A 22,360-nucleotide genomic window follows, 5' to 3' on the forward strand; every position below is an offset into this window, starting at 1 on the left:
ATGTCCAACTGTTGGGCAGAGTGCATGGAATCTTATGAAAGAAGTGGGAAGTAGTAAGATCTGGAGGGGACAGGAACCCCACAAGGAGAGTAACAGAATCAAAAAATTTGAGCACAGGGGTCTTTCCTGAGACTGATAGTTCAACCAAGGACCATTCATGGAGATAACCTAGAACCCCTGCACAGATGTAGCCCATGGCAGTTCAGTGTCCAAGTAAGTTCCATAGTAATGGGAACAGGGACTGTCTCGGACATAATCTGATTGGCCTGCTCTTTGATCACCTCCCCTTGAGGGGGGAGCAGCCTTACCAAGCCACAGAGGAAGACAATTCAGCCACTCCTGATAAGACCTGATAGATTAGGATCAGAAGGAAGTAGAGGAAGACCTCCCCTATCAGTGGACTTGGGGAGGGGCATGCGTGGAGAAAGGTGAGGTACGGTGGGATTAGGAGGGGAGGAGGGAGGAGCTTATGGGGGGATACAAAGTGAATAAAGTGTAATTAATAAAAATTAAAAAAAAAGGCATGTCAATTTTCAAAGTGAAGAAGCAATAGTTTTCATTAATGAAAGTGTGTAACACCCTGATGACCATCATGGCTAAACACTTAAACTTTATGAAACTCCACACATCTTATAAAGCAACAGAACCGGGCCTTTGGTGATAGCTGTGTACAATTTTGAGAACAATGAAGATGGGATGGTGAGTGGTAGACTTTGGCCACGTGCACTTCCACAGGACACGGGCAAAAACTTTGTCATGATTCAAGCAGGTGCTAGGAACTGGCATGGGGATGAAGTGTTTGCTGTGAGATCTTAGCAGAGTCTCTAGTCTGCCCACTGTGAACCAACCACATGCTGTCGTTGTGGCTGCTAGAAATGTCTGCCAAATGACAATGCTACAGAGAACCTCTATGTCAGAAGGAACAGCGTTAGCCTGTTCGCAGGGTCTGTCCCTAGGAATGAGTGATATGAAAGATAAAACCAAAGGCATGTTGCCTATTGTGGTGGTTTAACCAGGACTGACTTCATAGACGCATGTGTTTGAATGCTTGGCGCGTCAGGAGTGACAATATTGGAGTCAGTGTGGCCCTGTGGGAGGAAGTGGGTCACGGTAGGAAGGCTTTGAGGTCTTAAATGCTCAAGCTAAGCCCAGAGTGGCATGTGTCTTCTGCTGACTGCAGATCCAGATCCAGAGCTCTCAGCTTCATGTCTGCGTAAATGCTGCCATGATTCCCATCATGATGATAATGGACTAAACCCCTGAAACTGTAAGCCAGCCCCAATTAAATGTTTCTCTTTAAAATAGTTGCTGTGGTTATAGTGGCGCTTCACAGCAATGAAACCCTAAGACACCAAGTGAATGTTTCCTGAAAGGAATCCACTAAATACAGAGGCTCCTGGACTGGAGGAAACTGAATTATTCAGAGAGGAAACTGTGTCTACAAGACTGAAGAGTCTGGCTGGCTGCCATCAAAGAAGGGAAGAAGGTGGGGAGGAGTGAGAATGGAAAGATATGCAGAGAAACTCACAGGGTCTGGATGATAAGGGACATAAGAGCACATCTATTTGAGAGGAGTCCCACTCTTAGAAAACATAGCATTTTAATATATTAAAGACATACCTGCTACATAGTGTACATTGTTTTAGAATATAAGAATTATAAGAATTTGTTTCAGCAGCATGGTTCTAAGGGAGCTGGCTTGGTTTGGATAATGGAGCAGTAGAGGAAAGGCAGATTATTTACAAAGCATCTTCTATTAAAGATTAAAATAGGTTTTCAGACAGGAAGTGAGGGGAAAGGGTAATCTACAGAGTGTGTGGTCATCCAAGACTAAGGAGCCTGAGGAAAGCATATGGGATTGGAAACTTAGCCCTCAGTACTCAGGGTCCATCAGGAGCAGAGTCTAAACTTCTGGCTTTGGTGATGGTATAGGAATTATGATGGTCTATAGTTTAATTTTAGTACAAAGCACCTGGCCATGCTGTTACATCAATGGATGCTGAAGCCTCTCACAACTATATTGCAGCCTGTTTCTTTCAGGATTCTTATCATTAAAATGGCCACATTACCAAAGTATCTGATAGATTTGGTGTGATCTCATCAAAATTCTAATGTCCTCTTCTCAGTGCTATTTAAAAAAAAAAACAAGCATAATTAAAATACAAATGGAAGTACAAAAGATCCTGAACAAACAAAGATGTCTTAAGCAAAAAGGACCAAAGCTGGACACATCACTCTTCCCGATCTCAAGACATAGCACAGTAACCAAGACTACACAGTATTAGTATAAAAAACTAATACAGACTGAATGTAATAGAGGTTCCTGAAATTTTTCCCCAAATCTACACCTTGACAAAGGTGCCAAAAATCATATGTGAAAAAAAGGCCAGTGTGTTCAATAAATTAGAACTGGGAAAACAAGGTATCCAAATACAGAAGAATGAATTTAAATTTTTAAGGCAAGGTCTCAAATAGACCATGCTGGCTCAAACTCCCTAAGCAGCTGAAAATGAGCTTCTCCAACTGAGCCTCCCTCTCTCCCGTGCTGTGTTTACTTTTGCTGTTGAGTACTAGGACACCTTGCCAGAAGAAACAAAGTTAAACCTCTGCTTGCACTTTTTTTTAAAAAAACCAAAACAAACCCAAACAACAACAAAATACCCTGAAAATGGATCCAAGGCCTCAATGTAAATCACGAAACTAAAGGAATAAGACAAGAGAAACACTTCAAAGTACTGGTATTGTAAGACCTGGGGTCTCACAGCTCAGGAGTTAAAGATCGCACCCTTCCCAGAAACTCCCCCAGACCAAGACTCGTTGCAAAAGCAAGAGGTTTAATTTAACCATTGAGCAATGGGGTCACCCCCGCTGGTCAGCAAAGAGTGGCACTGGGAGACAAAGGCCTTTAGGTTTTTAAAAGAAAAATTGCGGGAAATTTGAAGTTGCAGTCTTGGCAATTTAGGATTGGATGAGGAAGCTATAAAGTAAGATAATTGGTTAGTCTTAGGTGCTCAAGCTTGGCCAGTCCTGCCAAGTGTGGATGCAGCTGCTATTGAAGGTGGGGTGGTTAGCTCATCCTTGAAGATTGGGGCTGCAGACTTTTGGCTGGAGGTCAGGAGCTACTCAGAAGAAGGATTGAGGCCATCTGGGTTCATTGCTAAGAAACACTATCTTGAAGACAAGGGTCTGGTCATTCTTTTTGCTGAGTGAAGGTCATTGCTTGCTTGCCCTTTTTTTATATCTGTCCTCACAGATAGGGTCACATTCCTCCTTTCTCTGGAAAGGTACTAAGAGGCTTTGGCTTAACCTGGACCTAAAACTCAAAACTATAGGCTTTAGAAGACATATAGGTTACAAAGTTAGTCTAACCCTTTCAGTATGGGGTCGTGATATTTGTTTTAAATTAAAAAAAAAAAATCAAGGACACATGCAACAAAGCAAACAGAAAAACAAGGGTATGAGTTAAGAAGCTTCATCAAAGGCAAGGAGATAATCAAGTGTGAAAGGACTACCTATGCAGCAGGAGAAAACATTTGTGAATGATTCTTCCAACAAAGAAGACTCAACAACAAAAAATAATCCATGTAGAAGGTGATCAAATGTCCTGAATAGATATTCCTCAAAAGTCAAAACACAAATGAACAAAAAGAATATAGACAACTCTTCTACATCATTAGCTAGCAGGAAAATGCAAACAAAAACCACAATGAGTCATTGTGTGGTTAGTTTTAAAACTAAATGTCAACTCGACCACAACCCAGAGTCACATGAGGAAGTCTCAGTTGAGGGAATTGACTAGAACTGACCGGCCAGAAGTGGGTCTGTTGAGATACTTACTTGTTACGTGGCCCTGACCCAGTCCACTGTGGAAGCATTCCCAAAGCAGGTCCAGGGCTGTATGAATGTGGAGGAGGTTGGTGGAGAGCAAGCAAGCAGGCAGCAGCAGTGCATGTATTTCTCTCTGCTCTCGACTGTGACGGTGGCATTCTCGGCCACTTTTAAGTTTGTGCCCTGACTTCCCCACACTACTTGACTATAAGATGGAATGGTAAGACACAGCTGAATTCGGCAGCACTCCCAGCCAGCAAGCTGAGTCCATGAGCTAGAAGCAGTTCTGAAGAGCATGGCTAAAAGATTCTAAGTTCAGAGCTGATGCGAGGGTGCCAGCTGTCTGTAAAAAACCCAGACCCCCCACCCCCCAAAAAATTTCCAACCAGTAATTCATACCTACATCTGAATCCCTGGAGAGGTCCCCAATAAAAAAAGAGAGTGTGCCAAAAAAAAAAAAAAAAAAAAAAGTGGGAAGCAAATTAAATCCTGGTAGATGAATACATAAGAGGAACAAAGTACAGATTCTATGAACTAAGCTGAGAGCCTCACTCCTCAGGACAAAAAGGGTAGAGAGAATAAGAATAGTGATGGATTGTTCTAACACTACAAAAAGATCAAATCTAAGAAATAACCACTGAAGTTATTTGGAACTCACACCGATGGCTTCATGGGATAATACACTCTTCTTCTATGACACAGTAGTCTCCCGTGTTCACAGGTTCACGTTCCACGGTTTTGGTTACCTGAAGTCAAACACAACTGGAAAACAGTAAAACATTAAAAGAAGTAGTCCATGAATCAACAATTCATAAATGTTTGCTTGTAAGGAGCTCTGAGTAGGGTAATGGCATATCATCCTGTTCTGTACCTGTTCTTATTGAAATGTGAGTCACCCCATTGCTCAGCATCATGGCCCATATGCCATATGAGATATAGAACTGACTACTGCAGTATTGCAGGGCTTGTATGTAGCACCCAGCACCCAGCAAGACCTGAATGCCATGCATCCCCTAGCATTGTAGAAGGTACCCTCTGAAGAAGGAAGCTACTGTATATTATTCATAAATATACTTATCCATTCAGTGGCCTTTTACATCTTATGTATTTACGTATTCATTCACTCATTTTGGTTCCTCTTTAAATTCACTATTTCCTATCCTTCAAATAATTTATTTTGTTTTTAATTTATTCTTTGATAATTTCATACATGAATACAACATCTTTGAACCCGTTTGCATCCCTTCCTCTATCTTCTCTATACTCCTCCTATGCCCTGAAATTTAGGTCCACTCCATCCTCTTTCTACTTCTCATATTTTTGTTCTGTTTTGTTTTTTGAGAAAGGGTTTATCTGTGTAGCCCTGGAAGTCCTGGAACTGTCTCTGTAGAGACAGTAAACCATGCTAACCTCAAACGCAGAGAGCTGCCTGGGATTAAAAGCATGTGTCACCATGTCCAGAAAGATTCCATGTTCTTTTTTTAAACAAACAAGAGTCTCATTGTTTTCCATGTGCATGTACATAAAATGCAATTCACTGGAGAATGAGCAACCTCACAGGGGCTTCACCACTGTAGAAAATTGGCCTTCCCTCCCTAAGGATCCCTCAAATGCTGAAAAGATTTTCAACTAGGCATGGGCTTCAGGATTCTCTCCCTAGCCATGCTGGCTTGATCTTATGCAGATCTTGTCTGACAACTACAATTACTGTGAGTTCATAAGTGCAAAAGCTCTGTCATATTTAGAAGACACTGTCGTGCAGCAGTCTGTCCCAACCTCTGCCTCTTACATTCTTTCCACCCCTTCTTCCGTGATGTTCCCTAAGCCTTGGGAAGAAGGAGTGTGATGCAGTTGTACCTGTCAGGGGTCAGCACTTCAAAGATACTTACTGGCTTCACTTTAACCACTTGTGACTCTCTGTATCAACCACCATACACTGCCTAAAAAGCTTCTGTGGTGAGGGGAAAGGTACACTAGTCTACAGATATAAGAAAAAATACTTAGAAGACATCTTAATACTAAGTCCCTTTGAAAAAATAGTTGTAGGTTCTTCCCAAGGACCTTGGACAGTCCCAGCCATGGATCACCTTCTCCACATTCTTGTAGCATCATTTTGACATACTAAAGATTGTCAAATGATGTTTTATCTTTTGATAAAGTCCATCATAACTATTACTTTGATTGTTCATGCTTCTAGTATTATAGCTAAGAAATGTTTCCTAATTCAAAGCATTGAAACTTGATCTTACTTGAAAATCTAAACACTTCCTTGCATGGATGTAGTGGTTTTAATAGGTTTGGCCCCCATGTACCAATGTGTTTGAATTCTTGGACCACAGGGATTAGCACTATTAGGAGATGTGGCCTTATTAAAGTAGGTGTGGCCTTGGTAGAGGAAATTTGTCACTGTGAGGTGGGCTTGAGGTCTACTCCTAAACTCAGGTTCTGCCCAGTGTGGATGCTAGTCCCCTTCTACTGCCTGTGGATCAAGATGTAGAACTCTGGGTTCCTCCAGTACCATGGCACCTGTACACTGCCATACTTTCTACGGTGATAATAATGGACCAAACCTATTAACCCATAAGCCAGCCCAAATTAAATGTTTGCCTTTATAAGAGGCACCTTGGTCATGGAGTCTATTCACAGCAATAAAGATAATGGCAAATATCCAACTAGATCCAACTAAGATAATGGCAAATACAAAATAAAAATTAAGGGAAAGCTGTAATAAACGTTGGGTAGATCAGTGGCAGTACAAAACAAATATGAATTTTCTATCTTTAATATATATACACATAAATATATATCACCTTTATTTGTGTAGGGTTTCATTAAGAAATTTATACAGTATCTTTATTTTGGGTATTTCCCCAACATAACATTTTTATTAAACATATGGGAATTTCATACAGTGCAAACCTATTACACCTTTTCCCAATTAATACATGGTCCACACGCCTACCTTTGCACCTCCATGTCCCTGCCCCTCCTAAAAAAAAAAAAAAAAAAAAAAAAAAACCCACCAAGTCCAATGTGTGTTGCCCATATTCTCATCGGAGCATGGTCAAATTCCTTGTGGCCAGCCTCTTAAAGAGAACAGAATCCCCTCCCTCTGTCCCCTACTCCAGGACAAATCCATCAGCTGTGAAGAGCTGTACTTCAGCATCTCTACCACAATTTTTAAGGACTCTTTAAAAGCTTCATGACTGGACTGGTTGTTGTTGTTGTTTGGTGTGGGGAGGTTGTCACAGAAGCTTCAGCGTCTCTCATTCTCAGTTATGAGTCTGCAGTCATCTACGTCACTGCAAAAGAAGTTTCCCTGCCCATAAGCAGCCAGCAGCAGCACTGATCATGGACTGCATGTTTTGTGAAGCAATGGACATCAACGTGTTTTTTGGCTGTAGCACAAACAATGGAGGTCTTTCTAGGAGACGTGACATAGAAAATGAACCATTCTTTATTTCAGATGTCTCATTGTTGTTCAGTCAGGGTGATCCTGAGGTTGGGTGGTTTCCAGGGGCAGGATCTGCGCAAAGTGAAGGCTGCTACGCACCACCTTGTTCTCAATGCCAGCAGCCCTGTTGGTATGACATGTTGGACCATGTGTTTTCAACCTACAAGCAGTGCCTGGCCCCAAGCTCTCCTTGCCCCAGCAGAGTGAGCAAGCTGAGAGATGGCAGCAGCAGCAGCAGCAGGAGCAGCAGGAGCAGCAGCAGCAGCAGCAGCAGCAGGGGCTCCATGCTGCTGGAAGGGCCAGTGAGCAGAGTAGTGGTAGCAGGCATTGATGGGACTCCTTCTTAGGCTTAGATGAACACACACTCCGTAAATTTCCCTTTTCCCTCACTTCCTGTCTGAAAACCTATTATAATCTCTAATAGAAGATGCTCTGTAAATCATCTGCTTTTCTCCTACTGCCCCATTATCCAAACCAAGCCAGCTACCTAAGGACCATGCTGCTGAAGCAAATTTCTGTGCTTTAAAACAATGTGTATTATATAGCAGATATGTCTTTAGTATATTAAAATGCTATGTTTCCTAAGAGCGAGAATCCCCTCAAACATATGTGCTCCTGTGTCCCTTGTCATCCAGCCCCTGTGAGACTCTCTGCATACCTCCCCAGTCAAACTCCTCTATACCTTCTCCCTACCTTGATGGCAGCTAGACACTTTAGTCCTAGGGACATAACTTTCTCCCATTCACGGACTTCTGTACTTGAGAGATTCTTTTCAGGAGCCATTCCGTTGGCTCCACATGCCTTTGGTTTCATCTGTAATATCACTCTTTCCTAGGGACAGGCTAAGGCTGTGCCCTCTGACATAGAGGTTCTCTGCAGCATTGTCACTCAGCAGACATTTTCAGCAGCTACAATGACAGGGTGTGACTGGTTCAAAGTGGGCAGACCAGTAATTCTGCTAAGGTCTCAGTTCATCCTCCATGCCAGCTTCCTAGTCCCAAATGTTATGATAGGGAAGCTGAGTGTTGTCATGACATCCTCTCTTTCCTCAGAATTAATCAGTAGATTTATGCACCAGAAATGATGTCCTTTTACATTTATTCCCACCTAACCTGCAGCTTCTCAGGAACTTAGAGTTCAGAAGTGGACTCTGTTGGATCCCTACTCCTGAGAAGAACACTTATCCCCTGCTTAAATTGTGATAAATTTTAACCTAATTTGCTCATGTCCTGTGAGCCTACACATAGTAAGGTGAAGACGGCTAGCTGAAGTGAACTGCTGAACTTAAAAAAATAAATGTCAAGTCACTTTTCAAAGTGAAGAAACAATAGTTTTTATTAGTGAAAATGCACATGGCTGAAGTCAGACAACTACTCAATATCCCATTTTCACTTTTCTCAGAATTATAAACACAGCTATCAGAAAAGGACTGTTTGCTTCATAAGATGTGTAAAGTGTCATAAATTTAAATGATTAGTAAAATGTGGCATAAAAGTGACATACACTTTTAATCCCAGCTTTTGAGGTACAGAGGCAAGAGGATCTCTGTGAGATCAAGGCCAGCCTGGTCTATACAGGAAGTTTTATGCAAGCTGGGGCTGTACAGTGAGACCAGATCTCAACATTTATATATATATATATATATATATATATATATATATAGTTATTGTAATGCAGTATTCCACTACCAATTATAGGTAAGGTAATCAATCATGTCTTGAAAGTTTAAGATTAAAAGAAAATTCAATAAAATCAACAAGGTTTTTTAAATGTTAACAAAATTTATCTTGGATCTTTCTAGCAATACTACCAATTGATGATTTTTCTTTCGATAGTATAACAAAATTACAAACATGAAATATATCAAAGGGTGTGGAGAGCAACTTGTTTGTCAGGCTGCTTTGTTATTGAGCTCTCAGCGAAAAACATGTTTTTACCCTGGCCTTCACCTGGAGCCAGGGATAGGCAGGATGTTTTGCCAAGTTCACTGTTTGTGTGAAGATCACACAGAGAAGTGGTCGAGGTAAACAAGTTTGCCTTCTCCATGAACCCCTTCATTGTATTGAGGTGCTTTGCTCTGACTATAAAAACAGACCAGTGGAATAAACCTGTCCAACAATTTCTACAGGCAGCCTTCTCAAACAGATCCCGTGTGTGGTCAAGTTGGTTTTTTATTTTCTTTCAGTCCTCATTCTCCACTCCGGAACTGTTCAGCTCTGCCAGTGGACTCCGCTGGCAAAGGGAAACATTATAATTATTATTTTTATTTTGGGAAACATTATTTTTAAAAAGATCAGAAAGCATAAAAATAGATTCAGGGTTGTAATAATATATATATATATATATATATATATCTTTGACCTCTAACTCAACATTGACAATTTCTACAAAGTTTGCTAGAGTGGGGACTTGCATTCTGGAATGTTCTTCACTGCTAAAAGATTTTTCACAAGTAACCTTTCATTGCAATGAGCACTCTCCGCCAAGGTAAGTGTGGATGTGATAACAGCAAATAAATAGGAAACAGACACAGAGAAGTTGCCCTATTCTGACAACTATGACAGTATTCTGTCCATATATATGACATATTTTCCACTGGGTCCCACATATATTGTTTCACAGAATGTCACTAGTCATGTTCTTGAGTTAAAAAAACAAATTTGGAAAAGCTACCTGGGAAATACAGGACAGACAGACAGATTCCCAGACCTCTTAATGTCTATCACATGTCTCTAAGAAGACTGCAAAACAGAGCAGCCATCACAAGCTCAGATCTCAGCAGCCACCAAGTAGGGATGGGAAAGGAAGTAGGAAGGAGAGTGTGGGAGTGGATGGCCACATCTAGTGACCTCAACCCTCTACAGCTCAAGGTGACCTGACAAATCATTCTAGAAAATCTACAAATCAGGCTGCCATTACTAAAACTCTGCTTTGATGCCTCAAAGTTAAGAAAAAAAAAAAAACTGTAGTAGACACAACACATTTTTAGAGAAGATGAGAGAAGTCTATTTGGCTACCCATGGACTGGGTGTTTCTGAGATGTCTGGGGTTACTCAGGTTGAAATAGAAATTAACACACTCTTGCCAATCTGCTCTTCTCAACAACCAAACTGCAATGAATACATCAACACAACAGCCTTTGTTAACTCTTAGCAAGACCAAATATTTCATTAAATGGGACAAACTGATTCATTGTGAGGAAGCTGCTTTGTCTTTCTGCAATAAATTTAAATATAAACATGGTCTGAAGACAATTAGAAATTAGAACTCTGAAGGAAACCAGTGACAGTCCCAAACTCTGTCCCACCTGGAATAGGACTTCTCCCAGCTGAGAGCCTGAGTCCTGCTTTCTCAGGACCCTTTCATTTCTGCATTGCCTCCTTCTAGCACCTCCTTCAGAGCTCAGTGGGTGAGTATGGGAACAGTGAACATCAAGACAGAAGTGAGGTGGAAATAGCACTAATGAACTCAACCTCTTGGCCCATTATTTTCTTTCACTGCTGTCTGCCTGGTCCATCCTCTTCACAGTAACTCTCCTGATATGGAACACTCAACCTTATCCTAAGATCAACAGCATAATAATGTGTCATAGTTTCAGAACTTTAAGAAAGAATTACCACCTATAGTGGTGGCATTGGAGCCTTTTCTGTTTATCATTATGATGGATATTAAAACCTCCATCTTCCCATGATTTTAGCCCTTGGGGAGGATGGGGGAAGTGACACTTCAAATTACAATAAAATAAATAAAACATGATCATGAAATGTTTCTAAATTCAGGGTGCCCCTCCCACCAACCTTCACTATTCTTTTATTTTACTTTTCATTCCTATTTCTCTTTTGTTAATGGTTTTAACAAGCAAGACAGAAGACTATCTCCTGTATTACCAATGACTACGTTGACTAATGAAACACTAAATTCTAAAATGTTCATGTTTGAGAGGTTGTGTTACAGGGAGGGGAGACATGGAGGCAGTGTTGATGTGAGAACTGGGATGATGTTAACCGTGAGTTTGGGTATAGCCAGCTCAGGGTCACCCTCTCCACTGCAGCTGGAAAAACCAACACAGAAAGTAGTCCCCGGGCTGGAAAGGGTGTTTGGCTCTGTGAAATCACTCTCACTTTCTGTAATTTCAGGCAGAAGGCTTCTCAGAAGGCCACTGTGACCCATTTAGCAGCTCAGGGACTGTCTCCAATAACATAAATGTTGTCTTCACCTTTGGCATGCATGACCACTGTGTTTTGCATCACTGTGTTCTGTATCTCTAGTCTTAGAGATACAGAAGGCTATGAAGCTGCAGAGAGAGAGAGAGAAAGAGACAGAGAGAGAGAGAGAGAGAGAGAGAGAGAGAGAGAAAGATGTTGAAAAGGACAAGAGGTCACCTTGCAGGTCTGAGCAGAACTTTCATGTGTGATGCATAGTCGGGACTCCAGGAGCCCCATGCACAAAAACTGTAACAGCGAACAGTACCACACAGGGCCTTGGTATTAAGTCATAGAAAAGTTTGTTTAATAGGCATCAGACTGACTAAGAATTATTAAAAGAAAAACAAAGCTCATATGGAATCGTTAAAATTATTCACTTAATAGAACACGAAAGTGGAAGTTCTCAAAAGACAGATTCTAACATCAAACAGAGGTACCTCATCAAGATGTGCATTCTGGAACTGGGCTAAGAACTGGATGACATTGGACTGTGACACTTTAGTAAGGGTTAGGAGTTTCTGGTGACCTGAGTGATATTCCTGGAACCCATGGAAATGTAGAAGGAAAGAACCAGCTCCACCATGTTGTCCTCTGACGTCCACAGGTGCCATTGACACATCGTCTACCACCACACATCATTAACAGAACAATACAAACAAAACAAAGTCTTTTTATCAAAGATGGGTTTTGAAACCTGCATAGCATCTGGATCCTCTAACATTAATTATAGAGTAGAAAATTAGGAGACTATTAATTCTAGTCTTTAGAAATTTTCTATTCCTGTCCCACTGTAAATGTAGATGAGTACAGAATGCAGAAAATATCTCTGAGAAGTGAGGATATCAAGGAAGGGACTCATTAAACTACATTTTGGGATTCAAGGTGCAGAATGGGAGCTGAGCACTGTGAAACACAGCTGTAATACTTGAACTAAAGAGCTGAGACAGGAGGATTGTGATTTCTAGCCTGGACTAGACTGCTTAGAAAGTTCCAGGCCAGTCTGAGCCCCATAGTGATACCCTGCCTCAAATCATCCAAACAATCATTAAATCAATCAGGAAAGAATGATTTGCTCACAATGGAGAATACAGAGCAAAAATCTCAAGACTGTTAGTACAAAAAGGCACAACCCATGGCAGCTTACCTTAGACACCCCGACTTCTTTTTCATAATCACATACTCTAAATTTTGGATGAGAGGCGGTGAGAGAAATTGAAAGGAGAATTGAACATGTCATCAGAAATACTCATGATATTTTCTTCTAATCAAGGATATTGTTTCTGTTTTTAATTGAACAACCCCCTGGTAGCTTTGGGTAATGTCTTCTTGTACCACAGGGAGGATCTTCTTGATCATTGTTTGGTACATTCACCCACGTAGCCTAATTCACTAGAGTGACACCTGTAGGCTATTGTTCAGAGAAAGAAACAAACAAGTCTAGATTTCTCTAATGGGCTGCCAGAGACAAGTCCTTGAGGGGAGAATAAACCACATTGGCATTTCTAAGTACTTCTCCCTATTAGACACAATCTGGTAGGTATCCCAGGATGCTACAGACTTGTAGGATGCTGAGATTATAAGCACATGTCACTAGAGACACCTTAAATAGTCATTTTGGATGAACATGTTTTAAATAATCAGAGGAAAACATACTGAAATCTAACAAGCCTATTCTTGTTTCCCATTTTCTGCCCAGTTCTGTGACAAAGGTCAATATGGAACTCAAGGGCGATGACTTGAAGTGTCAATGGCTGAGGTTCCTATACAGGGAATGAGCTACACAGCCAGGAGAACCTCCTGCAATTGCACAAACCCTCCTGGAAAGAGCCATGCAGGCCTGGGTGCCACCTTCAAATAGTCTGTCCCAGCGTTACTCAGTTGACTTTCCCACCAACTTTGATACTTCCTCTTCTACTAAATATCTTCCAAAAAATTTGACAGTATCATTATGGACAACAAACTAGATCCCAAGGGTAGGAGAGGAGAGAACTCATCACAGGCTTTAAAGTCTCAAGACTCTACAAAATCTCTTCTGGCATAGCGTTTAATTCCTATTAAAGAAGATGTTAATAATGTCTCCCTTTTGATAGCATTTACTGAAAGACAAAGCATGAGCTTTGTTTTAAGAAACAACATTGAAAATACTGCAATAAAGAACATGAAATTTTGATAGGCTAGGGTCAGATGGAAAGGGAGGAGTAGGACCTTCTCTATCAGTGGACTGGGAGAGGGGCATGGGAGAAGAAGAAAGAGGAAAGGTGGGGTTGGGAGGGGATGAGGGAAGAGGCTACAGCTGGGATACAAAGTGACTAAATTATAATTAATAAAAAATAAATTAATTAAAAAGAAAAGAAATAACATTGTTGCCTAGTACTGCAGCTTATCCCTGGAGCCCAACCAACACTTGCCCGTGATCCTTAGCTAACTAGCAAGTTCATTGCCAGCCTGGACTCCAGGAGATCAATTTGCATAAAAACTAAAGAAAAAACAGAACAAAACAAAAGCACTTAAAAAAGTGTGGGGGTAGCTGAAAAACTTCACTCGTATGTAAATAATGTGAGCTTCACAGAATAGGGTCTTTGGAGACAGAGTAGCAATGGTTAAAAATCAGTGAGCTCTCACCAAGCACCAGAAGTTGCCTGTGGTGCTTTGTAGGTCCAAACACAACCCTTGCGGAGTAGAAAGGTTACCCTGCATGTCTTGGATCTTGGAATATGGAAGTCATATGAACTCAAAACCCTTGTGGCATGTACACTTGCTTAAAGGCGGTCAGAAGGATGAGAACCCTGGTTCTACTTCCTTGGGGACAGTCATGACATTACTTACTTGTTATAGCCATGGTGCTCAGAATCATCATCAGCACCAGAGCAACAATGGAGATGCCAACACTGAAGCCCTTAGTCCTGTTCCTCTGCAGCTTCTGTGCAGGGATTTCTCCCTAAGAAAACAACAAATAAAAGTAACAGTAGGAAACCAAAAGGGGCATCAAGGGAGAGGAAGAGAAAACACACGCTGTAACTTAAACCTAGACCTTCAGCTTACTGCCCTTGGATTGTGTGGAATGTGAAGTATGACCCAAGGATGTGAGATGGTAATGGGCAGTGGAACTCAGAAACATGTGAATTCAAGGCATCTCTGACGATGATGGAAAGGTCTTCCTATGTTGCTCAAGGTGATTACATGTGTGTACACCTCAGTCAGAATTCTAACCACATGCTTAAGGTGTGTTTATACTTCATGTCTGCAATGATGTCTGCTTTAGTAGTCAGTAGGGTATTCCCTAAATGCATCATTTCATGAAATTAAAAGAGAAAAATATAGCTCATCTCTAAGTTAATTTGCTCTCAGTGTGCTCAGCTCCTAGATGTGGTCTTTCATCACAGACCCTGCGTGTCTTGGGAATGAAATCCAAGACTCCATATCTGTATAAAAATGCAATGCCAAGTGGTTGGCAGTGAGATCAGGCCCACACAAATAACATTATACAGACTGCTCAGGTTATAGTTATGATTTTAGGAATATATATATATATATAATATATATATAGTTAATGAAACACAGTATAAATTAGAAATATAGAGAGGGAGATATGTAGGAGGGTTTGGAGCAAGAGGAGAAAAGGGGAAATGGTGAAATTATATTTAATAACTTACTAAAAAAACAAACTAGGAAGACTATGATCATGTATGCTTAACACCACATGATCAGGCAAAAATGCAGACTCCACCCTAGTGTCCTGGTGCAGGTGACCAGGATCACCACAGATGCAGTAAGCATGAGACAGGCTGGGTATCAGCTTAGGCCCTGTCGTAGCTCAGCACTAGCCTACTACCCTAAGCAGAGCCCAGGAGATGCTCTAACTGCAGGAAGTGGAGCATGAGGTCAGGTCTTTGCCCGTGTCTGAGCCTCATCTCTGGATCACAAACCCAGCTCCTCTGCTCAGTCAGTGAGACCATGGACTGTCATCTCAGCTCTATGATCTCTGTCTCTATAGCTACAGAGAGCAGGTTCACTAGGTAAGGTACTCTCAGGCACTTCTTGACAAACACTGTGAGAAGTATAGAAGAAAATAAGTTTCGGTATTCTGACAGGGTCTTCTCTATCCTAGGCTGGTCTGGAACTAGTTGACAATGATGTTGAACCTCTGATCCTCCTGCCTACACCTTCTGAGTACTTGATCACAGGGCTGTCCACATGCCTATGTGAACAACTATAACATTTTCCTGATCATTAATGGCAGCAATGCCTATCCTTTCTCATTCATCTTCACAAATTTTGTTCAGTCTTTTCATGAGATAGAATTCACGAAGTTAACCTACTGATTCATGACATGACATGTGCTGCTGTTGCTAGGCATGGGGTGCACACCCTAATCTCAGAGCCTGAAAGGTGGAAGCAGGAGGGTCAGGAATTCAAGACCCTTCCCAGGTACATAGCAATTTCAAAGCCAGTTGAGCTACATGGGATTCTGTCTCAATTACAAAACTTAATAAATACCTGAAAACAGTACTGAGTGCTTCTGTACATTGCTTTCAACGCACCTACAGTTTGACATATGCAGAGTTTAGATTCTTCTACTACTTACTTTGAACTTAACTTTAAATCATTGCACCTTACCGCTAACATTGACCGTTTCACAGGTGACTGAGGGCAAGAACAACCTCAGTTTTCTCCATGACCATAAGCCTGGCCCCTTAGCAACATGTGTATAATGTTTCAGACATTTAATTGTTCCCATATATACCAGACCACTGGATGTTAATGTCAAATAAGTCATATTTTTTAAATATAATTATTTATATGTTATCTATACAGTGTTCTGCCTGCCTGTAGGCCTGCACTCCAGAAGAGAGCACCAGATCTCACTATAGATGGTTGTGAGCCACCATATGGTAGCTGAGAATTGGACTCAGGGCCTGTGCTCTTTACCCCAGAGCCATCTCTCAAGTTCTCAAGAACAGGGTTTCTCTGTAGAGCCCTGGCTGTCCTGGACTCACTTTGTAGACCAGGCTGGCCTCAAACTTACAGACATCTGCCTGCCTATACTACCATATCTGACTCTTTTTCTTCTTTTTTTGTCACAAAGGCCCATGAACTAATTTTACAAACAAAAATTTTAGGTACAGATTGTTTTCTGAAAGATATACAAATGAACATGGCTAATAATTTAGAGAAGGATGTACTTACAGTGTAATTATTCCAAGAGTCATCAGAGGAAGTCACAGTGTTATTCCAATCTGCTCACCAAGAAGGAAAATACAGAAATTTAGTGGGGCATTTGTTTGTTTGTTTCTTTCTTTTACTATATGTGTAAATATTACCCACAAGTCCAATGTGTCTTATGCTTTGTTTGGCTTAGATTTAACATGTCAGGAGAGTCACTGAGCAGCAAATTTGCAACACTTAGATATTCAAAGTGTTTTTGAAATGTCTATTTTGTAACAAGAAATGTACTATTTTCATTGTTTTTATATGTCTATGAATGAAACACAGAATTCTCATTTCCCAGAGTATCTAGCAAACATAAAGTCCATCATCTTGACAAAGATCCCCTTAACTGCATTTACAGATGAAGGAGCAGACATCAGATGGTTATATGGTTATTGTCTAATTCTAGCAAATGAGTGACATTTCTGTAGGCTACCCACACACACAGTGCCCACACAATGAGTAGAAATAGTACAGGTCTACCGAAGTCGCTAACAGCTGCCAAAGCTGGCATTGCCCGGCATGAATACAGTTGGACAACTTGGCACTCCTCAGTTCCCACACTACTGTGCTTACAGTTTGCTCACTATGAGAGTCCTTCCAAAGAGCCAAAGGCAGTGGCTAGGTTTAGGTAACATCTACAGTCTAGGCACTGTGTAGAGAAATTTTAATTTAGAACATGGCTGCTCTGGGAAGATATCATATCCAAAGACATTCTAGATCTGTGTGCTCTGCCTGGAATATAAACAAGAAAGAGGCAAGCAGATCTGAGTTCAAGTCTAGCCTGGTATAAAGCAAGTATCAGGTAAAGAAAAGCTTAGGTCCAAGCATGGTGGTACAGGTCTTTAATCCCAAACAATGAAGGTAAAGATAGTTTGTAGAAGGAAGCACACATATTTGAAAGTGATATCTAATTGAGTGGCAGAAAAAATGGTGAATCAGAGAGAGAGATCTGACAGAATAGAATATGCCCAACTTTCCTGAGAACATAGAGGAAAGGGAACCTACAGAAGGGGCAATGCTGGGGGGTGGGGTAGTTTTACCAGGAAAGTTTTACAGAGAGAGGTTGAAGGCAGAATGACCTAGAGAATGAGAAAGAGCCAGAATATTAGAGCAGATTGCTGAGTTAGTTTGAGGTCAAGCACAGCAATTCTGGGGCTGAGAGAAAAGCCAGATTGAATGAGTTAGCTGGGACAGGAGTTTGAGCCAGAATAACTGGGTTGAACAAGAAAGGTTGAGCTTATCAATCAGTAAGGCTCACAGGCTGAAAACATCCTAGGCCTAGATTAGATTGTGTAGAGGCCAGAAGCTTCCCAGGATTAGGCCTAGGTTAGCAGACAGAGGCAGTGAGCCTCTGGGACAACAACTGAAACAGGCAAATAAAAGTACCTTTTACAACTGTGTTTGTGACTTATGACTTTAAGTAAAACCTTCCAGGAATAAGAGTAAGTGATTCAGTAGGGTGAAGATGAATCCAACAAAATATGAATTCAACGCCGATTATGTTCATTAGCAAAGTAACCTTCAAACTCACAGTCCTGCACATAAGCACTTAGGAATGCACGCTTGAGCATTGAACACTGTGTTGAAAACACTGGTGATGTTACCATTGTGATGTGATAAAGGAGCAGTGAGGAGGAGGGTGAATACTGTGGAATTCACTTTAGGAATATCGTACCCTACAGGGGCTGGAGAGATGGCTCAGAGGTTAAGAGCACTGTCTGCTCTTCCAGAAATCCTGAGTTCAATTCCCAGAAATCACATGGTGGCTCACAGCCATCTATAATGTGAACTGATGCCCTCTTCTGGCATGCAAGTGTACATGCAGATAGAGCGCTCATATACATAAAAGCAAATAAGTAAATATTAAAAAAGAAAAAGAAATATCAAACCCTCTATCTAATGACAAAATTAAAAAAACGTGTCAAAATAAATGAGCTTAGTATTGGTAGATAAATTAAAAGGTGTCTGTCTCCAAAGAAGAATTATAGATTTTCTCCAATCTAGCAGTGATATAAGTGGCCATGAAATAATGCAAACAGATGATGTGTAAAATTCCTGGCAGGCATAGCTATCAAAAGCAGGTGGTGGGCCATGTGATTAACCAAGTCCCATTCAAAACTAATATTTCTTGCTTTTGCAAAATGTTCACTAACAGAGGGCTGACATGGGTACTGTAAGGAATTAACTCAGGAGCCTCAAGTTACAAATCAAAAGATCAATCGTCTTAACACCACCAGTGACACAGCTGGTCAGTTCCAGTTCTCCAGAGCCCAGGCACTGGGAGTAATAGTGGTGGCATAGCTATCATCATATCTAGCAATCAAACCTTTTGCAAACATGACCAATGCCATTTCATATCCCATTTCATAACCATAGCATTACACAAAATTTATTACAATAAAATAACATTACACTTAAAAAGAACAGTGGCATAATGTTCATTGACCAAATAATGGAACAGATTCAAGAGAGTGACATTCCTGTAAGTCACAGAACTCTTAGCCAAGACAGAGATGGAAGAGGATAGAAAGACAGGAATAATCAATGGGCTACAGATGGGTAGCCTGAAACATGGCAAAGAAAAGTGGTCCATTGTCTCAGGATGGGTGGGAGGGTGGCAGTATTGCTTATTCTGTCAACAGAGTTGAGAAATTTCAACAAACACCGACAGAAGGCAGAATTTCCTACTGAGGCAATCTACCTTATTCACTGACATCTCAAACCAAATTGGTCTAAGCCATAAACAAGTCATGCTTATTGAGGGTCAAAAGATACCGAACGTTCCATTTCTTGCCCTTCTCTCCCATTCCTGAATGGAAACAAATAACCCTCAGAAATCTACATCAGAACATTGTGTATGAAATAAAATTATTTACTTATAAAAATTATCTACAACATCACTGTAAAACTACATCTTGGGGCATTGTTCAAAAGAAAAATCAGCATGGGGGAGGGCTTGTACTAACTATCTATTGATGAACCTTCAACTCTCCATCATATTGGCTCTCCCTGACATTGTTTTCATCAAAGTATCCCAACTGCCTAGTTTGGCATAAATGGAGGTCTCTGTAGAGAAGAGGACCTTTCAGGCTGCTGTGGGGAGTAGCATGGAACTGTGCCTCTGTCTCTACCACCACTCACAGTGTCAGATCTATCTTGTGGCACAGGGTGTGGGCTCTTCAACACCAGACTTACCAAGATCTGGACCATCCAAGAGGTTCAGGAAGGTGAACATACTTACCTGTAGGGATATAGAATTGAGTTTCTGTCACCTCTGCTCTTGTCTGATGTGGAGAAAATGTAGTGGTTTCTGGAATGAGAACAATTAAAGAATTTTTTCAGCTGTGAAGGAGGTTGGCCCTGACCAAGGAAAATGGAAACAAACCCAAAACTTACCATCTCCATTCCACAGTGCCTCCCCCAACCTTCCTAAGCAGAAATGTCTCCCTCTTGTCCACTTCTGCATCTGCTGACAACACTTAGAAATGTATTCAAGATGGCCATTGTCTATAATTGTTTCACTATCTTGAGCATGTGAGATCTCCGTTCTAATAGTTTGGACAACTGTATCTATATTCAGACTTATTTCACACTTTCTGTTCTAGACTCTGAAGTCCCCTAGAACATACAGTTGATATTAACACATGGAGAATAGGACACTCAGTTAAGATCATGATTTATTAAGACAATTTCACTTTCTAGAAAAGGTGCCTGGAAGTTTCTCTCTACCCTCTCCACTACAGGCCTTATTCAAGGTCAAGATTATTCACACTTCTTTCCAGGGAGATGGACTCACTGAACAATGTGGAATAGATTCACTATTTCATCCCTAAGTTCTTGTCAAGGTAGCAGTATCATTCTGAAGAAGATTCCTACCCTGCAGCCTGTTTTGCCTTGTGGAATTCTCCTCTCTCTCTCTCTCTCTCTCTCTCTCTCTCTCTCTCTCTCTTTAGAATTTACTTGCTTCCTGGTTGGTTGGTTGGTTGGTTGGTTGGTTGGTGAGCGACTGACAAAGACAAGGTCTGCTCTCCCCCACCCGTCCCTTCACTAAAAATGAGTTCTTGTGTTATCTGACTCATCCTCTATTTCTCCCAAAGGCTTCCACATGGAACTCTCTAGTGCAGCCCATAATTTCCTTTCTCCTCCTGGAATCCCTACATTTTCCCCATGAATAGCTCACTTCATATGAATATCTGAGCAGCTTCCCTCTCTCTGAGTCCTATAAGTGTTTCCCTTCTCAGAACAATACACACAGGATCTTAGAGCAAGTTGCTTGTGGCCAGACAGGAGTTCCTCAACCTGAGCTTCCTCGTGGCCACTCAGTGGTCTTTCTGGATCCCCTGCCTCACTCCTACCTGATCCTTACATCTGAACAACACCCTCCTGCTCTGCACCTCTGTCCTATTTCACCCTATTACTCAACATGGAAGAGGATGTGATTGTCCTTCTAAATTAAAAATAGGACGACACCAATATTAGATACATTTAGTTCTTGGTGAAAGACATTATGAGCTTAACTTGTTTCCCCAGCCTGGGTCACTTTTCTCCACAGTCCTTACAATGTCACATTCTATATTCCATGAATAGAATTTGGGCAGCTAGGAGGAGCACAAGAACTGGGTATGAAGATCTGTTTTCTTTTCTTAGAATAACCAGAGTATTTGCCTTCTCTCTGGACTGGACACTTCAACCCTCAACTATAATCTTTAGGAAACTAACAATAGATAAATAAGATTACACTAATACAAACCCCAAGAGGTCATATGCATACATGAAACAACACTCCTCTTTTAAACCTGTTTTTAATGACATTAGTAACTTATCCATGTTCTCCAAACTTAGTCCATGAGTTTACTCTCTGAAGCACCAATACCTAAGTATTTAACAGCTCTGTCATTCCTGAGAAATCCTCACATTTCTGTAATATGTGTGGCCACTTGGAATAAAGTGGGTTTTCTCACAAATCCGGTGTTCTAAAATCCCAGTTATAATTTAGAGGTCTCTGTAATCTCAGCCCTGTAGTCTGGTCATACAGGTCCTGCTACTTGAATGTGCCTCCAGGCCAATGACAGCTCAAGAGTAATCAACACCTACCATCAAACTGCTCTATCAAAAAGAGCTGTATGACTTCTGCTAAAAGCTGTCTTTTCACTCCTAGATGCAGAAGGTTTGATCCTGAACTTGCTTTCAGAATGACAAGCTATTCCCCATTCTTAAGTGAAGCCGTTATCCATTAATAATCTAAAGTCTCACCTGTAGACAATTTGAAACAAGAACTATATGGATTCATTAAAAAACATGAACATGCTAAATCATTTCCTGAAGTCTTCAAATTTTATGTGTTTTTTTTTTCATTTCTACAAAATATATTTTATTTTTTTCATGCTACATGAATGAACTAAAAGATATTTAAAACAAAACTTTACAAGGCATCCACTGCCTATTTCAAAGGGTATGTTAGAAGGCTTTTTCACTGAGTATGTGATATGTAAAGAAACCCTCCAAACATCTGTGCCCACAACAGGAGGACTGACCCTGGAGTTAGAAGAACCAGGTTTCGATTAAAGCGACCAGGGGCAGAGTCTGAGTGACTTTCTATCTTCATAACTTCCACCATGAACTTTCTGTCCCTGTCAGTTTCTGTGACTATAAAAAAGGGACA

General features: G+C 40.9%; 1 protein-coding gene across 2 annotated transcripts in view; it reads right to left on the reverse strand.

The window, feature by feature from the left end:
* Positions 1 to 8,590: 8,590 nt before the first annotated feature.
* LOC110554041 (hepatitis A virus cellular receptor 1 homolog) overlaps positions 8,591 to 22,360 on the reverse strand; it is a 30,473-nt gene continuing 16,703 nt past the window's right edge. The window contains exons 4-8 of one of the 2 annotated variants that reach the window (XM_021646387.2): positions 19,940 to 20,008; positions 16,675 to 16,724; positions 14,314 to 14,425; positions 12,632 to 12,668; positions 8,591 to 9,514 (exon numbers count right to left, since the gene is read on the reverse strand). In XM_021646387.2, coding sequence (XP_021502062.1) covers positions 9,493 to 9,514; positions 12,632 to 12,668; positions 14,314 to 14,425; positions 16,675 to 16,724; positions 19,940 to 20,008 — 290 coding nt within the window. In that variant the 3' untranslated portion in view covers positions 8,591 to 9,492. The remainder of the gene's footprint in view (positions 9,515 to 12,631; positions 12,669 to 14,313; positions 14,426 to 16,674; positions 16,725 to 19,939; positions 20,009 to 22,360) is intronic. The other variant, XM_060365029.1, reaches the window with a different exon arrangement.

This window comes from Meriones unguiculatus, chromosome 11 (genome assembly GCF_030254825.1).
Source record: "Meriones unguiculatus strain TT.TT164.6M chromosome 11, Bangor_MerUng_6.1, whole genome shotgun sequence".
Lineage (NCBI taxonomy): Eukaryota > Metazoa > Chordata > Mammalia > Rodentia > Muridae > Meriones > Meriones unguiculatus.